Source organism: Hydra vulgaris, chromosome 05, assembly GCF_038396675.1.
Source record: "Hydra vulgaris chromosome 05, alternate assembly HydraT2T_AEP".
NCBI classification, from domain to species: Eukaryota; Metazoa; Cnidaria; class Hydrozoa; order Anthoathecata; family Hydridae; genus Hydra; species Hydra vulgaris.
The window spans coordinates 12472473-12492500 of NC_088924.1; the positions used below are offsets into that span (position 1 = coordinate 12472473).

Consider the following 20028-nt stretch of genomic DNA (forward strand, 5'->3'; position numbering starts at 1 on the left):
AGACAAAATTAGTAGACGACAGACAGTAAAATTTTTTTTTAGATCAAACCATTGTTCCTTGTATTTTGTTACTTTTTTTTAAAAGTGTGAATTATTCTACACTATGCAAAATATACCATGTTGCCATGGTGGACTGATATTGACAGGTCTGGTATCATTTATTTTTCATATCTCAAATCTTAAGTTTCATGACCAATTATGTACTCTTTTTCAAAATGCGTTTTTTTCAGACCCTGAGGATAATATTTTGGTTAGCAAAATAAATATTGTTTAAAAAAATGTATTATATAAATTTTATTCTGTTTCTTATTGAGGTACCTTCTAATTGGAGTAAGTAAATTTATAACATTCTTGTATGCCACAACCAGAGAGTTCAATAACTAAGCACATAAAGTGTATAGACTTAATAATGTATATTATTACATGTATGGATATTTATTTTATAGAGTTTGTAGTATTTGAGATTTTTTAAAGATTTGATTTTAAAAAATTTGTTAGGGATTTATTTATAGTAAAATTTAAATTGCACCATAAATTTGCAGAATTATAACTTTTTTGAATCTTTTGTTAATATTATCTATTGATAGTTTTGTTTTTTATTTGTTAATATTACAATTTGGTTTTTTTGTTTGTTAATATTACTATTTATTTCGTTTTTTGTATGTTAATATTACATTTTGATAGTTTGTTAATATTACATTTTGAGAGATAATTTTAATAAAAGTAAATAATGATAATAAATTACGCAACAGTATATACATTTGTATACATAAAATATATTGTATGTTGCAATATAATATACACAAAATACATATTTAGAAAATTGAACTTGACTTTTATTTTAAAATAAACTGGTTGACATTAAAAAAAATTCTTTATAGATAAATAAGATAATTTTACATTTTGTTATAATTTTAAAATTTTTAAAACCATTTGTGCTTCAGTACATTAACTGAGGGTTTGAGCAGGTATTACCCAAGTAAATTTAAGAAAGAAAATTAAAAGACCACAAAAAAAAATTATTTTCCTAGAGATTTTTTCTTAGTTGCATATTTTATGTTTTTATAATTTTGATTCATTTTAAAATTTTGAATTTATGGTTTGTGCAATCCCAATCTTTTAGGTAAAAAAATGTGTTTCATGTCTATCAACCTGCATCTTTCCAGACAAGACAACCTATCCCATTGATGAAACAATGGTTCATAATGGTCCCCCTCACGATTCCAATTTTGGATATTCATATGCCAAGCGAATGATAGATGTTCTTAACAGGTCATTTACTATCTATTTATTAATAATAGATAATTATATTAATACATTTATGTTTATAAAGTAAAAGTATAAAATGCAAACATTTTTTGTTATAATTTTGCATTTTGTTATTATTTTAAAATTTTTAAAACCATTTGCACTTCAGTACATTGACTGAGGGTTTGAGCAGGTATTATCCAAGTAAATTTAAGAAAGAAAATTAAAAAGAAAAAAAATTTTTTCTTTTTAATTTTCTTTAAAAACAAAAAAAAAAATTTTTGTTTTTAAAGAAAATTGAAAACAAAAAAAAATTTCTTCATAAAGATATTTTCTTTTTTTGTGTAAAAGAAAAAAATTCTTTCTGGAATAAAGTTGATATTTTAAAAATGAAAAAGAATATTTTCTTTAACATAGATCTAAATTTGCTACAGTTTGACATATATTGCAGATTTAGGTCTTTTCTTTTTTATATATTTAGATTTTGGTCAAATCCTCAGTTGATGTAAAGTTTCTTGAGATTTTCATTATAATATTATTAGTTGCTGAATAACTCTAATCATTAAGAAGTGTTTAAAATCTTCATTACTTGGCTTTCTATCTTTAAGTTTAGCATTTAGATCGTTTTAAGTTTCGATCTTTTTAAGTTTCTTTAAGTTTCAAACTTTTCAAAGTTTTTCAGTTTAAGATTTTGAGAGTTATGTCAGCCTTTTAAAGTTTCATGTATGTTACAAGTAGTAAATGACTGGGGTTGATATTTGACTTTTGCCAGGGTCGGGTTCGATAAAATATGTCTGGGGCTGGGGCTGGGTTTGTGACCGGGGTTGCATAAACATTTATACATCCTAAAGTATATTTTTTTAATTTAAAATTCATGTTATATTTTGTATATATATGCATGTATAAACATCATTATGATCAACATGATTATCACAATCATCATTAATATCATGATGATGATGATGATCATCATCATTATTATCATCATGATCACGATCATCATCATCAACAGCATAAAATAGGAATACTAAAGCCTGATGATCATCATCATCATCATATGATCATGATCATCATCATCATTATCATCATCCTCATCATCATCAGGCTTAAGCCTTCCTCTTTTATGCTGTTTCTCTAATATAAACATTAACTAAAGCACATTCATACAGTATGTAAGGTACTCTTTTCAATTTTTCTTACTACCACTACCATTTTCTACTAAAGCTGCTACCTCTCTTCATGCTGATGCCTAAATTACTTTAATCTTTTCTAACAAACATTGTTCAATACAATGTTTTTTTCAAATCTGTCTAAGATTATGGCCTTTTTTTGTCTTGCTTGAGTCACACCACACATCCATCTGATCTTTTGGCAAATACTAATCCATATAAATACTAAAGTTTATATAACAATAAAAGGGTATTGTATGCCAGCATCTAAATAAATAGCAAACATATATGTTTATATCCATAATATGTATGCATAGAGTGCATCTTGGAAGATTTTGTTCCTTCTGGAATAAAAGTTTGGAAGCTTTTATTACTTCACTTCAACTTTAAGTCAAGCCTCATTCTGCTCCGCATTATTCACCATCACGAGCAGTTGCTTTATTAAACATTAATCATTTTTTTCATCTTTTTACAAGAACATCTCTCTTAAAAACAAATGTCCTTTTATTATTGCAAAAAGCTTATGTTAAAAAGTCCGTTCTGATGTTAAGCTCTGTTATTCTCAGTTAACCTAATCTTGTATCTTATCTCAGATTTAGGTTCTAGAGACTTTTGGTTAGTTTTCAATAGTGTCATTAACCAAAGTAAGCCTAACATTTAATCTCTAATTCATGGGTCTGACCTTTTTACTTTTCGTCAAATTTTATAATATCTTATGTAGTTTAGCCAGGGCGGGGCCAGGTTTGCAAAAGCTCTTATTTTTAGCTGGGGCCGGGGCCCTGGTCACTTACTATTTACATGAATTTTTTTCTTGCTGTATACTGTAGTTATTGTCATGTTAAAAATTAATATTTTATATCAGAAAAAAAGCTATAACTATTTTTTCTTGACTCACTATAATAATAAATGTAGCAATAAAATTTAAATAATTTGATCATATTTGTCACTTTTACTCTTTTTCCTCCATATTCTTACTCGATTTGCATATTTTAATACAAAGGGTGACTCTGAATCTGTGAATGTGACATGTTTTTATTGATCTGAAGTCTATTTCAAATGATCTTTAAATCAATTTAATCTATTAACAATGTTTTTCTTGTTTGCAGAATAAAACTCACCAAAGCAATTCATCAGTATATAAGTTCAACAAAACAATTATTTGTTCATGGTGACTTTTTTGTTTTCTACCTTGAAGTAGACTCTTTAACTTCATTTATTCCTGCAAGAATTGTATTGTTACACGAACCTAAATTTTGCTTTGCCTTGTTTATTGATATCTAGCAGTTTTTCACTATTTTCCTGACAATCAAACAATCTTCTCTTTTTGTAGTTTTTCACTTGCTTCCTGATCCTGACTTTCTGTTAATTATATTTTTTGACATAAATCAAATTTTATGTTAAATCAATTGTTTTGACTTTACAGTATGATAAATTTGAATTTTTTTAAAATACTTGTAGAGGTTATAAAGAACAACTAGGATGCAGTTATACAAGTGTGATCCCTTGCAATGTTTTTGGACCTAATGATAATTATAATATAGAAGATGGCCATGTTTTACCTGGACTCATTCATAAGATATATAAAGCTAAAGGTAAATTAATTTAATATTCTTTTTTCTATTTAATAGAATTTGATAAAATCTTGTACACATCTTTGATAAAATCTTGTATTCATATATAAAAAAGTTCATGCATATATCATTTTCCTCAAATTTCACTTATATTATATGAAATTTGATGAAAATGAAAAAAACCAAACATTTTAAAAGAAGCTACAACAGCATTTAGTTTAATAAAGATTGAGGTAGGTAATTAAATAACTAAATAGAACTAGACTAAATTGGCATAGGAACAGCACTGAAACAGATACTGTGTTTTCTTTATTGTAAACCAGAAGAGAAATTAGAATTTAAGAAAATATGTAGGCAGATTATCATAATGTTATTGCAAAAATTACAAAAAAGATTCCCATTGAAATATTTATTAGTGTGGAATACTTTATCTTACACTGTCATTTTTGTTTTATCTCATGGCCAATGTGCAATAGAACTGAGAATAGAATTCAGTGTTAACAAGCAGTAGAAAATCTAGAGAGATTTCTTATTTTTCAAAGAGCAGTTTATGTCCATATTACTTTTCACGAAATTGTTATCCATTATTATGAGCTTCCCAGTGATCTCTTAAAAAGCAATTAGGTAGGATATAATTAGTACAGTTGAGTGTTAAAAAAAAACAACAGTTAAATGTAAATGAAGTAAGTAGAAGATGTAAATTGATTGATGAAGAACATTTAATTATGAAGAAACTGAAAGAAAATTTTTAAAAGTGCATCAAAGTTCTTAAACTTACGTTCTTAAGCTGACAAGTTAATGATTGAAGCAGAAGAAAAGTAATACTTCACCATCCTTGCGAAAGCAAGTCATTAAGAAACATAATTTTAGAAAAAAAACAGGCAATTAAAGTATATATATATACACAATACAAAATATTTATATATTTGCAACATATTATATAATTACAACATATGTTTATGGCATATTATATATTTACATGTTATATATTTATGACATAAATATATATATATATAAATATATATAAATATATATAAATATATATATATATATATATATATATATATATATATATATATATATATATATATATATATATTTATACACACACTTGGTTAGCCTTAACTAAATTTAGTTTTTTTGAGTTGTGTCCAAGTCAATGTTGATGGTTCTGAAAGAGTATAGTTTACTTATCACTATGTATATGTTCCACCATATCAAAAAACTCTTATTAAGTAAATATGGCAGTTTTAAGTTTTTCGCGCATTTTTGAACTTTTACAACCATCTTTTATCCATCATGTTTTCTTCCACAGATTTAATTGCAAAAGACAATCATAGAACAAATTTTGTTTTAAAAATGTTAAGCATCAGAAAATTCCATCCTCAGACTATTTTAAATCATCAAAAGAACAGAGAAAAAGTATGCCTTTTCTGTGGTCGCAAATGTCAGATGAAAATGAACAGTCAGAGCCACATAATTTCTAAATTTCAAAGCTGTTTTTCGGATTATAAAAATGCTGATAACTGATATCCTACTGGATTGTGTCCAAGGTACTTAATAATTTTTAACTAATTAAATAAGTAATTGAAAGAACAGATGTTGTTGACCTCAGGCACAAAATTAAGTTTAGCATTGACTGGTCAAAGATAACTATTCCAGCTAAAACACAAAATGGGTATAATGTTATTTTATTTTTACATCTGTTGTAAAGAAAGATAAAATAATAAAATATTGAGAATATTAAAATTTTTATAATCTCAGAAAACTAAAAACCTGCATCTGTGAAATATGCGAAATTGCAAGAAAGCATGGAAGGTTACCCGAGAAAAAATCTGGTATTAAGAGTTCTAAAACTGCAGTTATTAGTCAATGGTGAAGTTCTTGCCTGAGTAAAGTTAAAAGATGATTGCATCATAAACAGGGATTATCCTTTTCCGGATATTTCCGGAATTCAGGATATTTTTTTAACTTTTTAGTTTTTCCGGATATCCAAAACATTTTCTATACATACAAGTTTAGGTATGAATTTTTGTAATATATTTGTTTTTTAACTTTTTTTACCTGCCACTCATAGAAAAATAAAGAAAAGTTTGAAAAAAAAAATTAGAAACAATTTAGCTAAAAGCAAAATTAAGAGAAAATTAAGGGAAAATATATTCCGGATTTTTTCCGGATACTTTACTCAAACAATTTTTCGGATTTTTAAAATATGACCTGGATAATCTATGATCATAAATGCAATCCAACAACGCTCAGGTAGAAAATGTATTTAAAACTTTGACTATTTGGCTTTGAAAGGTTGAATAACATGTTCTTTAGAAAACAAGTTTTATGTAAAAAGTTTTTTTTAGGAATAATATATCAGCTGTATCAGGCTATCAAGGTATTAGAAAAGTCTTATCATTTTGCGTTACTGATAGAGAGATGAGAGAAAGAAATGTAAAGAGCTTCCCCTTCCTAATAAATCTTAAAATGGTGATTTTAATTAAAAAAAAGCCTTTGTAACCTTTTGAATCTGTAACTAAAGTTGTCGAAAAGGTTTTTTCCGTTAGACTCTGTAGTTTTGTAACTTATTTAGATGTCAAGGAACAAATAGCTTATCAAGTTATTAAAGAAAATTTATGTAGTGAAAGTGGTGACACCATTTCATTGAAGACAGGAGGTAGTAAACTAAAATTATCTAATGGATCTGGGAATACTAAAAAAAAAAAAAATTTTACTAACAAAAGTCTTCTTCAGAAAGATTTTTGTGAGTAAAATTTTTTTTTTGAAATTTTAGATATAGAAGACTTTTTTAAAAATTGACAATTGTGCCACACACACCCCCCCCCCCCCCTCACTTCGAAACCTGTGTCATCAGCCCTGAGTGGTTGTATTAAAATTTTGCCTAAACATAGTTGGTCTCAATGAAATTTTTATAAATTACGGAAAAGTTGATGTAGATTATCTTAAATCAAAACCCGCAATAGCTTGCAGATCTTTTTTTTAAGATGGTCTAATAAAAAAATCTAGAAAAAGTTGAGCACATTGGGTATGCCACATAAAACTTAGTCAAATTCTAACAGAGATATCTTAAAGTAGTAGTTCAATTCATCCCTGTTGTGTATGTGAGTGGGATAGAAGAGAAACCTGGACAAATACTCCATACAGAGCTGTCAAGAAAACTATAAAAAGTTCAAAGAATCTGGTTCAAAACCTTTGTGAATCTCTGACTTCAAAAAAGTCAGAGGTTTACAAAGGTTTTGAACCAGATTCATTTTAAGAATTGTATAAATCCTGTTTAAGCACATAGACACCCCTCTGAATTTCTTGTAGACAGATTTGTTTTACCAGAGCCTCGTATAATGGTGGGAACAATCAACCATGTAATTGATAACATGGAGCAGATTTGGTCTGAAATGAATATGAATGAGATTTATGAACTGTTGCAAATTATTAAGACTGGTCAGCATGGTGTAAAATTTAATGAGAATTTTTCTTAATGATAAGCTGCCAATTAAACTAAAGTCTTTTGCAGAATGCTCAAGGTTGTTAAATTTAGTTGTTGAGTCTTGCTTTGGATCCAGACTTGATGAAAGCTTTCAAAGTAATATTGAAAATTAAAAGGCCTGCTATAAAAAGTTGATGTTGGAACATGGTTTTACTTAACACCAAAATTTCATATCCTGTTCAATTATGTATCTGAATTCTGTAAAACAATAAAAAAAAAAGGGCCTTTGAGTTTATGCAGAGCAATCAGGAGAAAGTGTTCACTACCTCTTTAACACTGCATCTTGGAACCGCTACAAGGTGTCCGCTAATAATTGTATATATGGAAATAATTTTCTAAGGGCATTAAGTTCTTATAATGGAAAATATCTTGTTTCTCTTGGTAATGTTGATCTAAATGTTGATATTTTTTAATAATTCAAATCATGATTATATTATTTTGAATTTTATTTTTGTAAATATATGTTAATTTGATATATGATCATTTAATGATTTAAAACATGTGATTATCCACTCTTTAACAATGTAATAAACAAAATATCTACTGTATTACTCATTTCCAATAAATTGTCTGTAACTTTTAACTGAAATTGACAATAAAATTTTGAATGAAAAAAAGGCGCAAAATGCTTGCAAAAAAAGGGGCTAAAAAAGGCGCAAAAAAATCTTAAAATTGTTGTAATTACTTTATAGTTTTTTGATTTAGTGGACTATATACAAAGTAATAAGTAAACTATACTCTCTCAGAAACTGACCTTGACTTGGACACAATTCAAAAAACCTAAATTTAGTTAAACTAACTGTGTATATAAATATATATATATAAATATATATATATTAGTGATGTGCCGGGTACCCGGTTCAGACTCGGGGATCTGGTAATTCGTCTGTTTTACCAGGTACCCGGAATGGGCTATATTGTTGCAGTACCCAGCACTGGGTATCTTAAAAGAAATTTTTAATAAAAGTTAACCTTTAGTGCTGTAACTATTTGTTTAATTGATACTTTAAATTGTGTCGAAATACTGTTAACAGAATTACTTTTAGTTTAAACTTTAGCCAAAAAACTTCTTCATATAAGAGTGTTATGGAGTCGATAACCACAAAGCCCTATTTATTCAATATAGATGATTCACTTAGAAATATTTTTTTAAATATATTTTTAAAAAACAATTAGAATATATTGCAAAAATGACACTGATTTATATGTTTATTTTAATAGCTTCTTTTTATTGTGTGAGAGTATAATTTCTCAAGCTTTTATTCCAGCTTTTTAATATGGACTCGGTGCTGGGTACCCGGACTCAGACTCAATATTTTCTGCAGGGTACCCAGAATCGAGGACTTGGCATAAACTGGTTCCGGCACATCTTTAATATATATATATATATATATATATATATATATATATATATATATATATAAAATCTTTAAAAGTCATATTCTGTTATGCAATATGTTTATAAATATGTAAGTTGATTTCAAAAAAAAAGACAGCATATAACTATTTTTAAATATATTTTGATATAATATATTAACAATATTTCGCTGACCTATTGTGGTCAGTGTCATCAGGTAATATAATAATGGAGTCAGTTAAATTTTTGTTAAAATGGGTCCCCATGTTTTTGTTTTAACCTTATCCCCGTAATCTCGATTTAGAACATCTTGCCCAATATCTATCTGATACCCAGCTTTTACTTTTTAATCTCCAGGGGTTCTCTAATTTTCTTATCCTGTATTCTGGAACAACTGCCGATTTCTTAGGATTTAGCCAATCAAAGTTACCATGAATGTTCCATGCTCTTTGATGTTCTGCACTTCTAGAAATGTTTTTCTTTTTGGTCTCACCAATATATATATATATTTCTGCATGAGCATTTAAGTTGGTAAACTCCTGGATTTGAGTTCGGAGGTAGTTTTGCTTTGTTGTTGCATTATATGTTATTTAAATTGGGAGCTGAAGTAAATATAACTCTGATGTTTTGTTTTCTAAATTCTCTTTGAAGTTTTGGGCCAATAATAAGTATCCAAGGTAGTTTAACAAACAGTTTATCTAATTGATTAGATGTAGTATTTTTTGAAACAGAGTCTAAATAATTTTAGGTAATTTTAATATGATTACTTTTGTTTTAGCCGTTTTCAAATAATGTCTTTATGAGGAAATTAATTTCTTGTGAGAGATGTTTTTGAGAGCAGATTTGTTTTGCTCTACATAAAAATCCTTTAAAAACGCCAGTGGTTATGCTTGGGTTGATGTTGGAGTTCGGTTTTATTTGAACATCCTTTTGGTGTACTTTAAACTCATAAATCCATTCATTGTATTTGTAATACAAACAGTGCTCGAAGTGAGGCAGGATGCCATCCCGACACCTTTTTATAAAGTATAAACCATCCCGCCACTTTTTTATAAATCTCTATGTATAACAATGATTAGGCGGGATGGCATTTTCAATTTACTGAATTCCATCCTGTTACTTTTTTTCTCCACTTCAAGCACTGAATACAAATATCTAAAAAATTAAGTTGTTTTCTTTTGTCTTCAAGTTCAACAGTATATTTTATGAAGAGATTTTATTCATTTATAGTTTTAAGATTCTTACTTTTCATTTGAATTGTAGCGTGCATGGCTATCATCCACATATCATTTGTAAGTTATTGGTTGGAATGAATTCACAAAGGCTATATTAAGGGCTCTGTTTTTATACTTTGCAAAAATGCTTCAGCTATGACCACCATCAAAGATTAACCAATTGGACCTGAATTAGGTAAAATTAAAATTTTATCTTCATATAAAAAATAACATATGCTTAATGGAATATCAATTAATGGTGTATATCTATAGGAGTTAATTTAGTCCTAGTTTTTATATTGTCAAGATCATCGTTCAATATGTTAACAAAAACAGGAATTGCTTTATGGAATAGTACGGATGGATATAAATTAACTGCATTCAATGAAACCTAAATTTTATTAAGGCCTATCTTCCTTTTTTTAGCATCATTGACAAAGTTTGTTGAATTAATTAGTCAAGTTATATTTTTGTTTAATGTTGGTTGGATAATTTTACCCAGATACTCAGATGTTCCATAAAGAGGTGTGTTAATAGTGGAAGCAGCAGGAAGCATTGGATCGTTTTTTTCCGGTTTGTGATCTTTAACTATTTCATAGATTCTAGGTGGAATGCAATCTGATGGATACATTTTAAAATAAGTAGCATTGTCTAACCCAGTTTTCTTAATTTACATAAAAGTTTTTGAAATTTAGTAGTAAATGTGGCTGTTGGGATCGTAATCAATAATTTTACTATTTTTTATTTGTTCTTCTAATTTATCTTTTGCTTCATTTTCATATAATAAAGCAAAACCTTTTCCTTTTTCAAACAGATATATCTTTAGATGTAAATATTTTTTTAGGTTTAGTAAAGAAAAGCGTTGCTGTTTTGTTAAATTATTTTTAATTTTTAATTTTAAAGAACTGGGTAGAATTTTCGAACAGTTTTGTCAAAGAATTTCTGCCTGTGTTTGTTTATTTTGTTGTTCAAGTTCTAAGGCACAAGTTTCAATATTAGTGATTATGTCCATATAAGGGATGTTCTTTTGTGATAGGACAAATTTTGTACCAAAAATAAGTAGTTAAGTAATTGCTTCATCCAGATTAATATTTGTTAAATTTAGTATAGCTGGTTTTAAAACTCGGTAAAGACGATTTTTTTCAAAATTGATTTTATAATGATGTCATTTTGCAATTTATAAAATTTTTCTTTCATTTCAGTTTTTTTTTTAAATAATGGTAATTCTTAGATTTGTTTTTTATATTATTAATTATCTCATTATCATTAGATCTTATTTGAGATTGAAGATATAAATTTAACTCTTGCTTTAAAATTTAAAATCTTTCTTTTGATTCATTTCAAGCATGAACTAATAATATTTTTCTGTACTCTCTCATTATATTTTCAGCTTTCTTGGTTCATAGTGGACTTTTTATTTTAAACAATTTTGGAATTATATTGGATATATATATATATATATATATATAAATATATATAAATATATATATATATATATATATATATATATATATATATATATATATATATATATATATATATATATATATATATATAACTCCTAACTGGTTTTCAGAAAGTTTTTCTTTATTTTGTTGACAAAAAAAAAAAAATGCAAAACCGGAATTTTTTTTTTTTATAACTTGATAGACTGCCTGCCCCAACCAAACCCTCAGTTGATGTAGCAGCACTCCCTTGCGAGTCAGGCTATAAGATAGTCGATGTAGCAGCACTCCGTTGCGAGTCAGGCTATAAGACAGTCGATGTAGCAGCACTTCCTTGTAGCAGCAGGCTATGTAGCAACACTCCGAACATGATTTACAGTAAAAAAAATAAAAATAAAAACATTTTATTAAAAAAATAAAAATAAAAACATTCTGGTCAATTAAATTTGCGTTTTTGCCGGTTTTTTTTAAAGACGATTAATTTGTAATTAAATTAATGGTTTTAACTTTCTGACAACACGGAAATGTTGCATGAAAGTCAAAAGTAATTAAAAGTGACATATGTGTTGGCGAAAGAATCATTTTTTACCTTAACGTACTCCCAAATGCAACAATTTATAGAACTATATATATGTATATATATATATATATATATATATATATATATATATATATATATATATATATATATATATATATATATATATATGTAGGTATGTATGTATGTATATATGTATGAATGTATTTATTTTGAAGATAACATATTGTGTCTCTTTCTGGCACTGAAATGAATAATATATCCTAGAAAAAACTAAAAAAAATTTTTAAAAGTCCCTGACCCTTTTTTCTTGTTTTCGGTCTTATCACAGAGCACCGTCAAAGAGCATTGAACTAACAAATTCATGCCTCCTTCTTTACTGATGTTGCTTATTGGGCTAAGCTGGTGCTAAACCATGGACCTCTTGGTTCTGAGTCACATCACTAACCACTGTACCACGGCTGCATAATTCAAATAAGAGTTTTGTTTTGATAATTTCAGAACAGATTTTTTTTTTTGTTCTATTTTTTCTTTTAATTTTTTTTTATAATCTAAAAGTTTTTAAATTTTCATCGTTAAATTTTCATAGTTTGATTTTGTCAACTTTTTGAATCTTTTATTTCTTTTATAATAATTTCTTTACATTGCTTTTATAATCCAATTTTTTTATTAATTTGATACTTCTTAGCTTCACTCTTTTTTAATGACTCATTTGTTTGTTGTTATTATCTACATTAAAAAATGTATATATATATATATGTAATACAAATTTTAAAAAAAATTAAAATATGCAATCTTTTCCGTTTGGACAGCGCTTTCGCGCTTAAGTCTTTTCGCGCTCGCCCACTTGCCCACAAAAACTTTTGCGAGCATATAAAAACGCCCTTGCCAAAAAAATAAAAGTGTTTTGTTTTAAATTGCAACAAAACCTTTTTGTTCATTTGTTCAACTTTTATGTTAAATGTTTTTTTTTACCAGTTTTTTTAAAATTGTTTTATCTAGTATTTATTCAAAGTATACTTTTCGCTATTTTTATTTTAATTTAAATAGCAGAATAGAATGAATTTTTTAAATTGTGCAGGCTAACTTAAAAATCACCATCCTGCCAGCGCTTTTTTGTGCACTGGGATTAAATTTCAAGCGGAGAAGACTGAATGTGTATAATATAAGTTTGACAACATGGAAAAAAAAAAGTAAATGCTTAATAACCAATCTTAACCAATTTTAAAAAAATGAAATTTTATTTTATTAAAATAAAAAATTATAGTTTACACCTACAAATAACTAACTTTTCCGCAAGTAAATAACTTTCTGCAAGCAAATAACTTTAGGATTATTAGTTATTCAATTGACTTGATCTCCTTTGACTTGATCTCTATTTATTTTATGGTTTACTATTTTCTTGGCTCCAAATTTATTGTTCAAAAGAGCTTGATTTTACATCACATTACTAAATATTGACTTTTCAGAAATTAATTTGTTTTTTAGTATGATAAATATTAATTAGTTTGAATTCTTCAATCAAATAACATTGTTTTATCAATTTAATGTCATGACAACCAGAAGTGTCAAATATATGAAGACAGCAAGTAAATTAAGATATTGAAAAATATTTTTACAAACTATTTTTAATTCAAATATAAGTTTATTTATTTCTGATATTTGAACTTTTTAAAAAAAATGTTATATACAAAAAAATATTAGTTTATGTTTTTTATTTTGTTATTTATAACTATTATATATGTGTTATTATTATATATTTATACAACTAATAGTTATTTATGTATTATATATTTATATAAAAGAAATTGATATTTAGTTTATATTATTACATAATATATTTACTTTATACCTTAATGATCAAATTATGTCTTTTGATGGTGACACCAAAAGTGTCAATTGATATCAGCCTAAAATCATTAAAATTTTATTTTGCTTCAAATAAAATTTTTCTAAAAGTTTCTAATTTTATAAAAAAATGCTGTTTAAAATCAATTTTTTTTTAATGTTGTTCACCTCCCCAAAGCTGAGAGCGCTACTAGAATAAAGGAGGCTATTTTTGTTTTACAATCCTAATACCTTATTATGTTTATAATTATTTTACACTCCTAATACCTTATTATGCCGTCTAAGAATATTCAATTTAGCTCTCTTTCTGACCTTAAGCTTGACCAAACATTGCACAAGAATACTAATTTACTACATTCTCTTGAGACTACATAAAGTCCACGAAGTTCAATTTCAGATCTAAATAATCTTCAAGGTTCAATTAATTGTAAATACTATTACACCATAGATTTCAATAAAAAAATAAATCCTAAATTAGATTTTTATATTCATCTCAACATTGCTTCTTTACCATATCACATTACTTTTTTACCATATCACATGATCTCTGCAGCTTTATTAGCACTCTTAATACATTACCTGTGGCAATAGTTATTACTGAGTCAAATTTGTATGTTAATGATTCAAATATAACAAGGATATCTATAAATGGTTTTAACATTGAGCAATGCCTCACTAAGGCTAAAAAAGGGGGTGCTCTTCTATATCTAAACTCTAATATAAACAACATAGTTCGCAATTGCCTAAAGATCTACTCTTCCAAATGTCTTGAATCCATTTTTGTTGAAACTATAAAGCCTCACTTAAAAAATATAATAGTTGGTTGCATATATCGTCATCCATCTATGAATCAAGATGATTTCACTAATAATTATTTAACTCCACTATTAGATAAGTTAAATATTGAAAAAAAAAGTATTTTTTTAATGGGGGATTTTAATATGGATATACTAAAATATAATGAATCAAATCCTATATCTGGTTACCTTGACTCGCTTATTTCTTTTTCAATACATCCTGTTATAATTCTACCAACATGCATAACAGCTAAATTACAAACACTTATTGATAACATCTTTGCAAACTTCAATTCACCTGATTAAGTTTCTGGCAATCTTACTATTTCAATATCTGATCATATGGCTCAATTTATTTGTGTTCCTAGAAAAACTAACCACCCTAAAAAAAGTATATTTTACAGGCGATGCTTCAAGAACTTTAACAAAAGTATATTTATTGAAGATCTTTCCAACATTAACTGGGATCTCTATATTAAAAAAAAAAGATGATGTAAATCAATCTATCAGTTTTCTTTTAAAGACATTTGAAAGCATATTAGATCAGCATGCACCATACAAAAAACTAACTAAGCAGAAAATCAAACTTAAATCAAAACCATGGATCACTAATGGCATACTTAAATCTATTTCCATTAAAAACTGACTATAAAAAATGCACAAAATGTAAAAATATTAGTACTAAAAATGAACTGTTTTCTAAATTTAAATTTCATAGAAACAGAATCAGCAATGTACTAAAAATTAGTAAAAAATCCTATTACACAACCTATTTTATTAAAAACTTAAACAATATTAAGAATACTTGGAAAGGATACTTGGATAAAAGAAATAATTAATATAAAACCTTCCTACTATAGTTCAACTCTCAAACTTAAATTGAAAGAAAATATTATCACAGATCAAACTACTGTATCGAATACATTAAACAACTTTTTTTTACTATCCAAAACAAACTTCAAAACAAAATCATACCTTCAACATCCAAATTTACTGACTATATCAAATCTCCGAATTCTAATACGTTCTTTATTGATCCAAAGCTTTTGATACAGTAGATCATTCTATCCTACTCAAAAAATTAGAATATTATGGAATCAGAGGAATACCTCTTAAATGGTTTACCTCCTATCTTCACAACAGATCTCAGTTTGTCTCAGTCAATGACTCAAAATCTACTCAAATAAAATGTTCCAACGGTGTCCCTCAAGGCTCAGTATTAGGACGCTACCTTTTCTTCTTTATATTAATGACCTTAATATTTCAATTAAGTTTGCCACTCCTTACCACTTTGCTGATGATACTAACTCGCTCATTATCAACAAATCTTAAAAAAAAATTAACAAATACATTAATCATGATCTTGCCAATTTATTTCAGTGGCTTTGCTCAAATAACCTTTCTCTCGAAAGAATTTTGTTTTTCCGGAATTGGAAGAAATACTCAGATTAACAGCTCAACTGTAGTAAAACTGAACTGGTCATATTCAAATCTAAAAAAACAAAAATCAATAAAAATTTTAACTTTAGATTTAGTGGCCAGAAAATCATTCCTGTAAACTCAATCAAATATCTTGAAATTATAATTGATTCCAACCTATCGTTTGTATCCCATCTTTCTTAAAGACTTGGCCATAAAATTGAGCAGATCAAATGGAATGCTGGCTAAAGTTCGCCATTATGTCAATCTGGAAACACTGTTAAATATATATCATGCCATTTTTGGCTCACCTATACGATATGGTTGTCAAATATGGGGACAATCTCAACAGCAAGCAGTTTTAAGGATATCCCATCTTCAAAACAAAGCTTTAAAAATAATACATTTTCAGAATTACAAATTCAATCCTAATGTGCTTTATCTTACTTCTAAGATCCTAAAACGTGACCTTGTTCAATTTTTGAATTGCCAGTTTGTCTGGAATCACCAACACAAAAACCTATGTCTTACCTTCAACAGTTTCTTCCCAAAAATGCAAATAACCGATACTATCTTCGATCAATTGATAATCTGAATCTTGCAGTCTTAAATCATCGTTCTATTACTTATGGATTTAAGTCCATAAAAAACCAAAGTATTTAATCTTGGAATAACCTTCCCTATGACCCAAAAGCTCTCCATTCAATCTATGATTTTAAGAGTAACCTATTCCATTCCTTCCTAATCAAATACAGTTAATAAATCCAAAGATATGTGTATCTGTGTATAAGTGTTTGTGATAAGCGCATGTGAATAAGTGTGAGTGTATTTGTATGTATGTGTATATGTAAGCATGGTTTTGTATGTGTATATTTGTATATATTTATATGTGTATATATATGTGTGTATGTGTATATAGGTATATATATATGTGTGTGTTTATGTGTGTGTATATATATGTGTGTGTGTGTGTGTGTGTGTGTGTGTGTGTGTGTGTGTGTGTGTGTGTGTGTGTGTGTGTGTGTGTGTGTGTGTGTGTGCATATATATGTTTATGTCTATATAATATATACATATATAATACACTTATATAATATTATTAAATGTGTGTATATTTATGTTTGTATATGTACATGTTAGTAAGTGTTTATGTATGTGTGTATATGTATATATATGTGTGTGTATATTCGTATATTTGTGTATAGTATGTATGAATCTACATATATGTGTGCATATTATGTATGAATACAGTTATTGTATACATACCTATATTTTTTATGATTATTATAATTATTTTTATTTTTGTCATTTTATTTTTATTATTATCATCTTACTTTCATCATTGTATTGTTATTATTTTTACTTCTACCACTTTTATAATTATCATTATTAGTATTTTTACTCATTCAACTTTTAATGTTCATTTTGTTATTGCTATGGACAATTAACATTACTATTAGCATTAAACAATATATTTATTAGCTTTTATTTGCAAGGTTTTTACTTAAGATTAGTACATGTACTATTTGTAAACTTCTGTGAATGTAACAACTATTCCAGAATATATATGAATTAAATTGAATTTGTGGTTACAACCCTCTCAAATTATTTACTCCAAAACACGAAACTTGACTATCAAGGCCACTGCACAGTATTACCAGGGATTTAATGGGAATTAAACTTGGACCTGTTTGATTATGAAGACAGCACTTAACCACTAAACCACTACCACAATTAAGCGTTATTACCTTATTACATTATTATAGATTGGTTTAAAATTCATTTGCTTCTCAAATTTTACTATATTTTAATATAGATTTTTATGTTAAAATTTAAAAAAATAACTTTTTATCTCTCTACTTTGTTAAACTTTTTCAGAAAAAGGTGAACCATTGACAATATGGGGAACAGGAAGTCCAAGAAGACAATTTATTTACTCATTGGTAAAAAACTGTTATTTTGATTTTAAATTCTTTTTTTTTTTTTTGTAAAAATTGTCAAAGATATTATTAAAAAAAAGTTTCTTTTAATGATATCTTTGATAATATGACAGGCTTTGTTTTAAAGTGTTAGACTGTACTTTATGTATCGAATTTTTTTGTGCATATTTTTGGAAATGATAGTTGCAATAGTTTAAATGACAAATATGTAAATATACTTATTATTTACAAATAGAATAAATTCAGGTATATCTAAAAAAAAAAAAAAATTCAGAATTTGTTAAACTTTATTATGCTAATCCTTTTAAATGAAATGACTAGAAACAGAAAAGTTTGTTGTTTTAATAGGAAGTTAATAAATAGAAAAGATAAAACAATGAAAAAATATTAAAAAATATAAATATTTGTGTTTACTATCTAGCAAGCACACAAATATTTGTTTAAACTGTTAGATTTTAGTTTATTAAAAAAAAGTAATGATGCATTAAAAAAAACCAGTTTCATTAAACAGTAGAACATGTTAACTTTATTTTTAACTAAATTTTTTACTATTTTTCTCTTAAATCACTATTATAGGGACTTTGAAGACTCTTAAATATAAGATGGCTCCCTAATATAAACGAATTTTTTTTTTAGATCTCAAATGGTTTTCTAAAAATTTTAAAATGAATAACCATTTCATAAGAATTATATTTTTTTTAGAATTTATTGCATAAAAACTGTTGTAGCAAAAATTTTAAAAAGTTATTCAGCGTTTTTTCTTATAGATTTTTTGATTATTTTTTTTTAAAGTTTTTGCTTTTAACACCATTTTTAAGTTGGTAACAGATGTGGACAGGGTGTTAGCTAGCCCAATGGTGCCGCGTAAAACGCAGAATTCCCAATGGGCTTAAAATTCCCAAAAGTCAATGACCTTTTTTTTTTTAGAGTGTTTTTTTGAGATTTAAAATATTTTATAAAATAGGTTAAAGTTAAAGCGAACCTAACAGCAGAAGTTTGATGTAACAAAAAAAAATCCTTTAGTTTTAAAGCATTCAGTGATCTGATTCAGCATGGAATTTACTGAATTCTGAGTAATATCTTTTGGAACATTTGGTGTTAAATATTTTTATAGTAATTAACTATTTAGTAATTTTGTTACTTCTTCTTTCAGGACCTGGTCCAGATCTTTTATTTTAATTTTTATCAAGATTGCGGTCTAACCAAAACCACAAATTCTCTATGCAATTAAAATCTAGACTGTTGGTATGCCAAGACATTTATTGGAAGATAATTCCCATGTCTTTTTAGAAAATATCTATAGAAAGCAATAAATAATTATTCGTTATGTCTAAATATCATAGAGACGCAAGACTTCTATCAAATATTTTAAAACAATGTACACCTTCATAGTTCATACAGGTCCAGATGTCTATACTACCACTGTTTTATTCTATACATGGAACATATTTTTCATTTTTTTATGTGGCATTTTTTACAGCATTACTCGGTTTTTTTCTTGAATCAACCTCAACACTCATTTTATTGCTAAAAAGAACTTTGTGCAACATGCTCAAGCTGGACCAAATTTTATGAGCTAAACACCAATTTTTCTTGATTTCTGATATTTTTTCAATAGGTTTGTGAATTTTTGCAAGCAGCTTGCCACATGTAATTATTTTTGTAGTACTCTTCTAATTGTTCTTGCACTAGCAACACCAGACACTTCTTACCATTTTCAAATGAGATCAGTAGATAACTTACTATTTATTTTCACTATGCAAATAAGTTGATGTTAATTTCTTTTATTTCAAAATTTGCTGGGTCTTCCAGGACGTGGAAGATTTTCAATTGTATTGTGTTTTTGATATCAGTTGAATATTTTGCTAACATTTACATATGCTGTGTTTAAATGTTTCACAATTCTTCTCATTGAGATATTTGGTTCATTCATTGCTATGATTTTGCATTTTATTATACGATCATTTGTTTTTCCGGTCATTTAGATTGT

The 20028-nt window shown here is 26.9% G+C and overlaps 1 protein-coding gene across 1 annotated transcript in view; it reads left to right on the forward strand.

The window, feature by feature from the left end:
- LOC136071860 (GDP-L-fucose synthase-like) overlaps positions 1-20028 on the forward strand; it is a 42938-nt gene that overhangs the window by 16594 nt on the left and 6316 nt on the right. The window contains exons 4-6 of the mRNA XM_065797395.1: positions 1124-1272; positions 3876-4009; positions 17977-18041. Of these exons, the coding sequence (XP_065653467.1) occupies positions 1124-1272; positions 3876-4009; positions 17977-18041 (348 nt within the window). The remainder of the gene's footprint in view (positions 1-1123; positions 1273-3875; positions 4010-17976; positions 18042-20028) is intronic.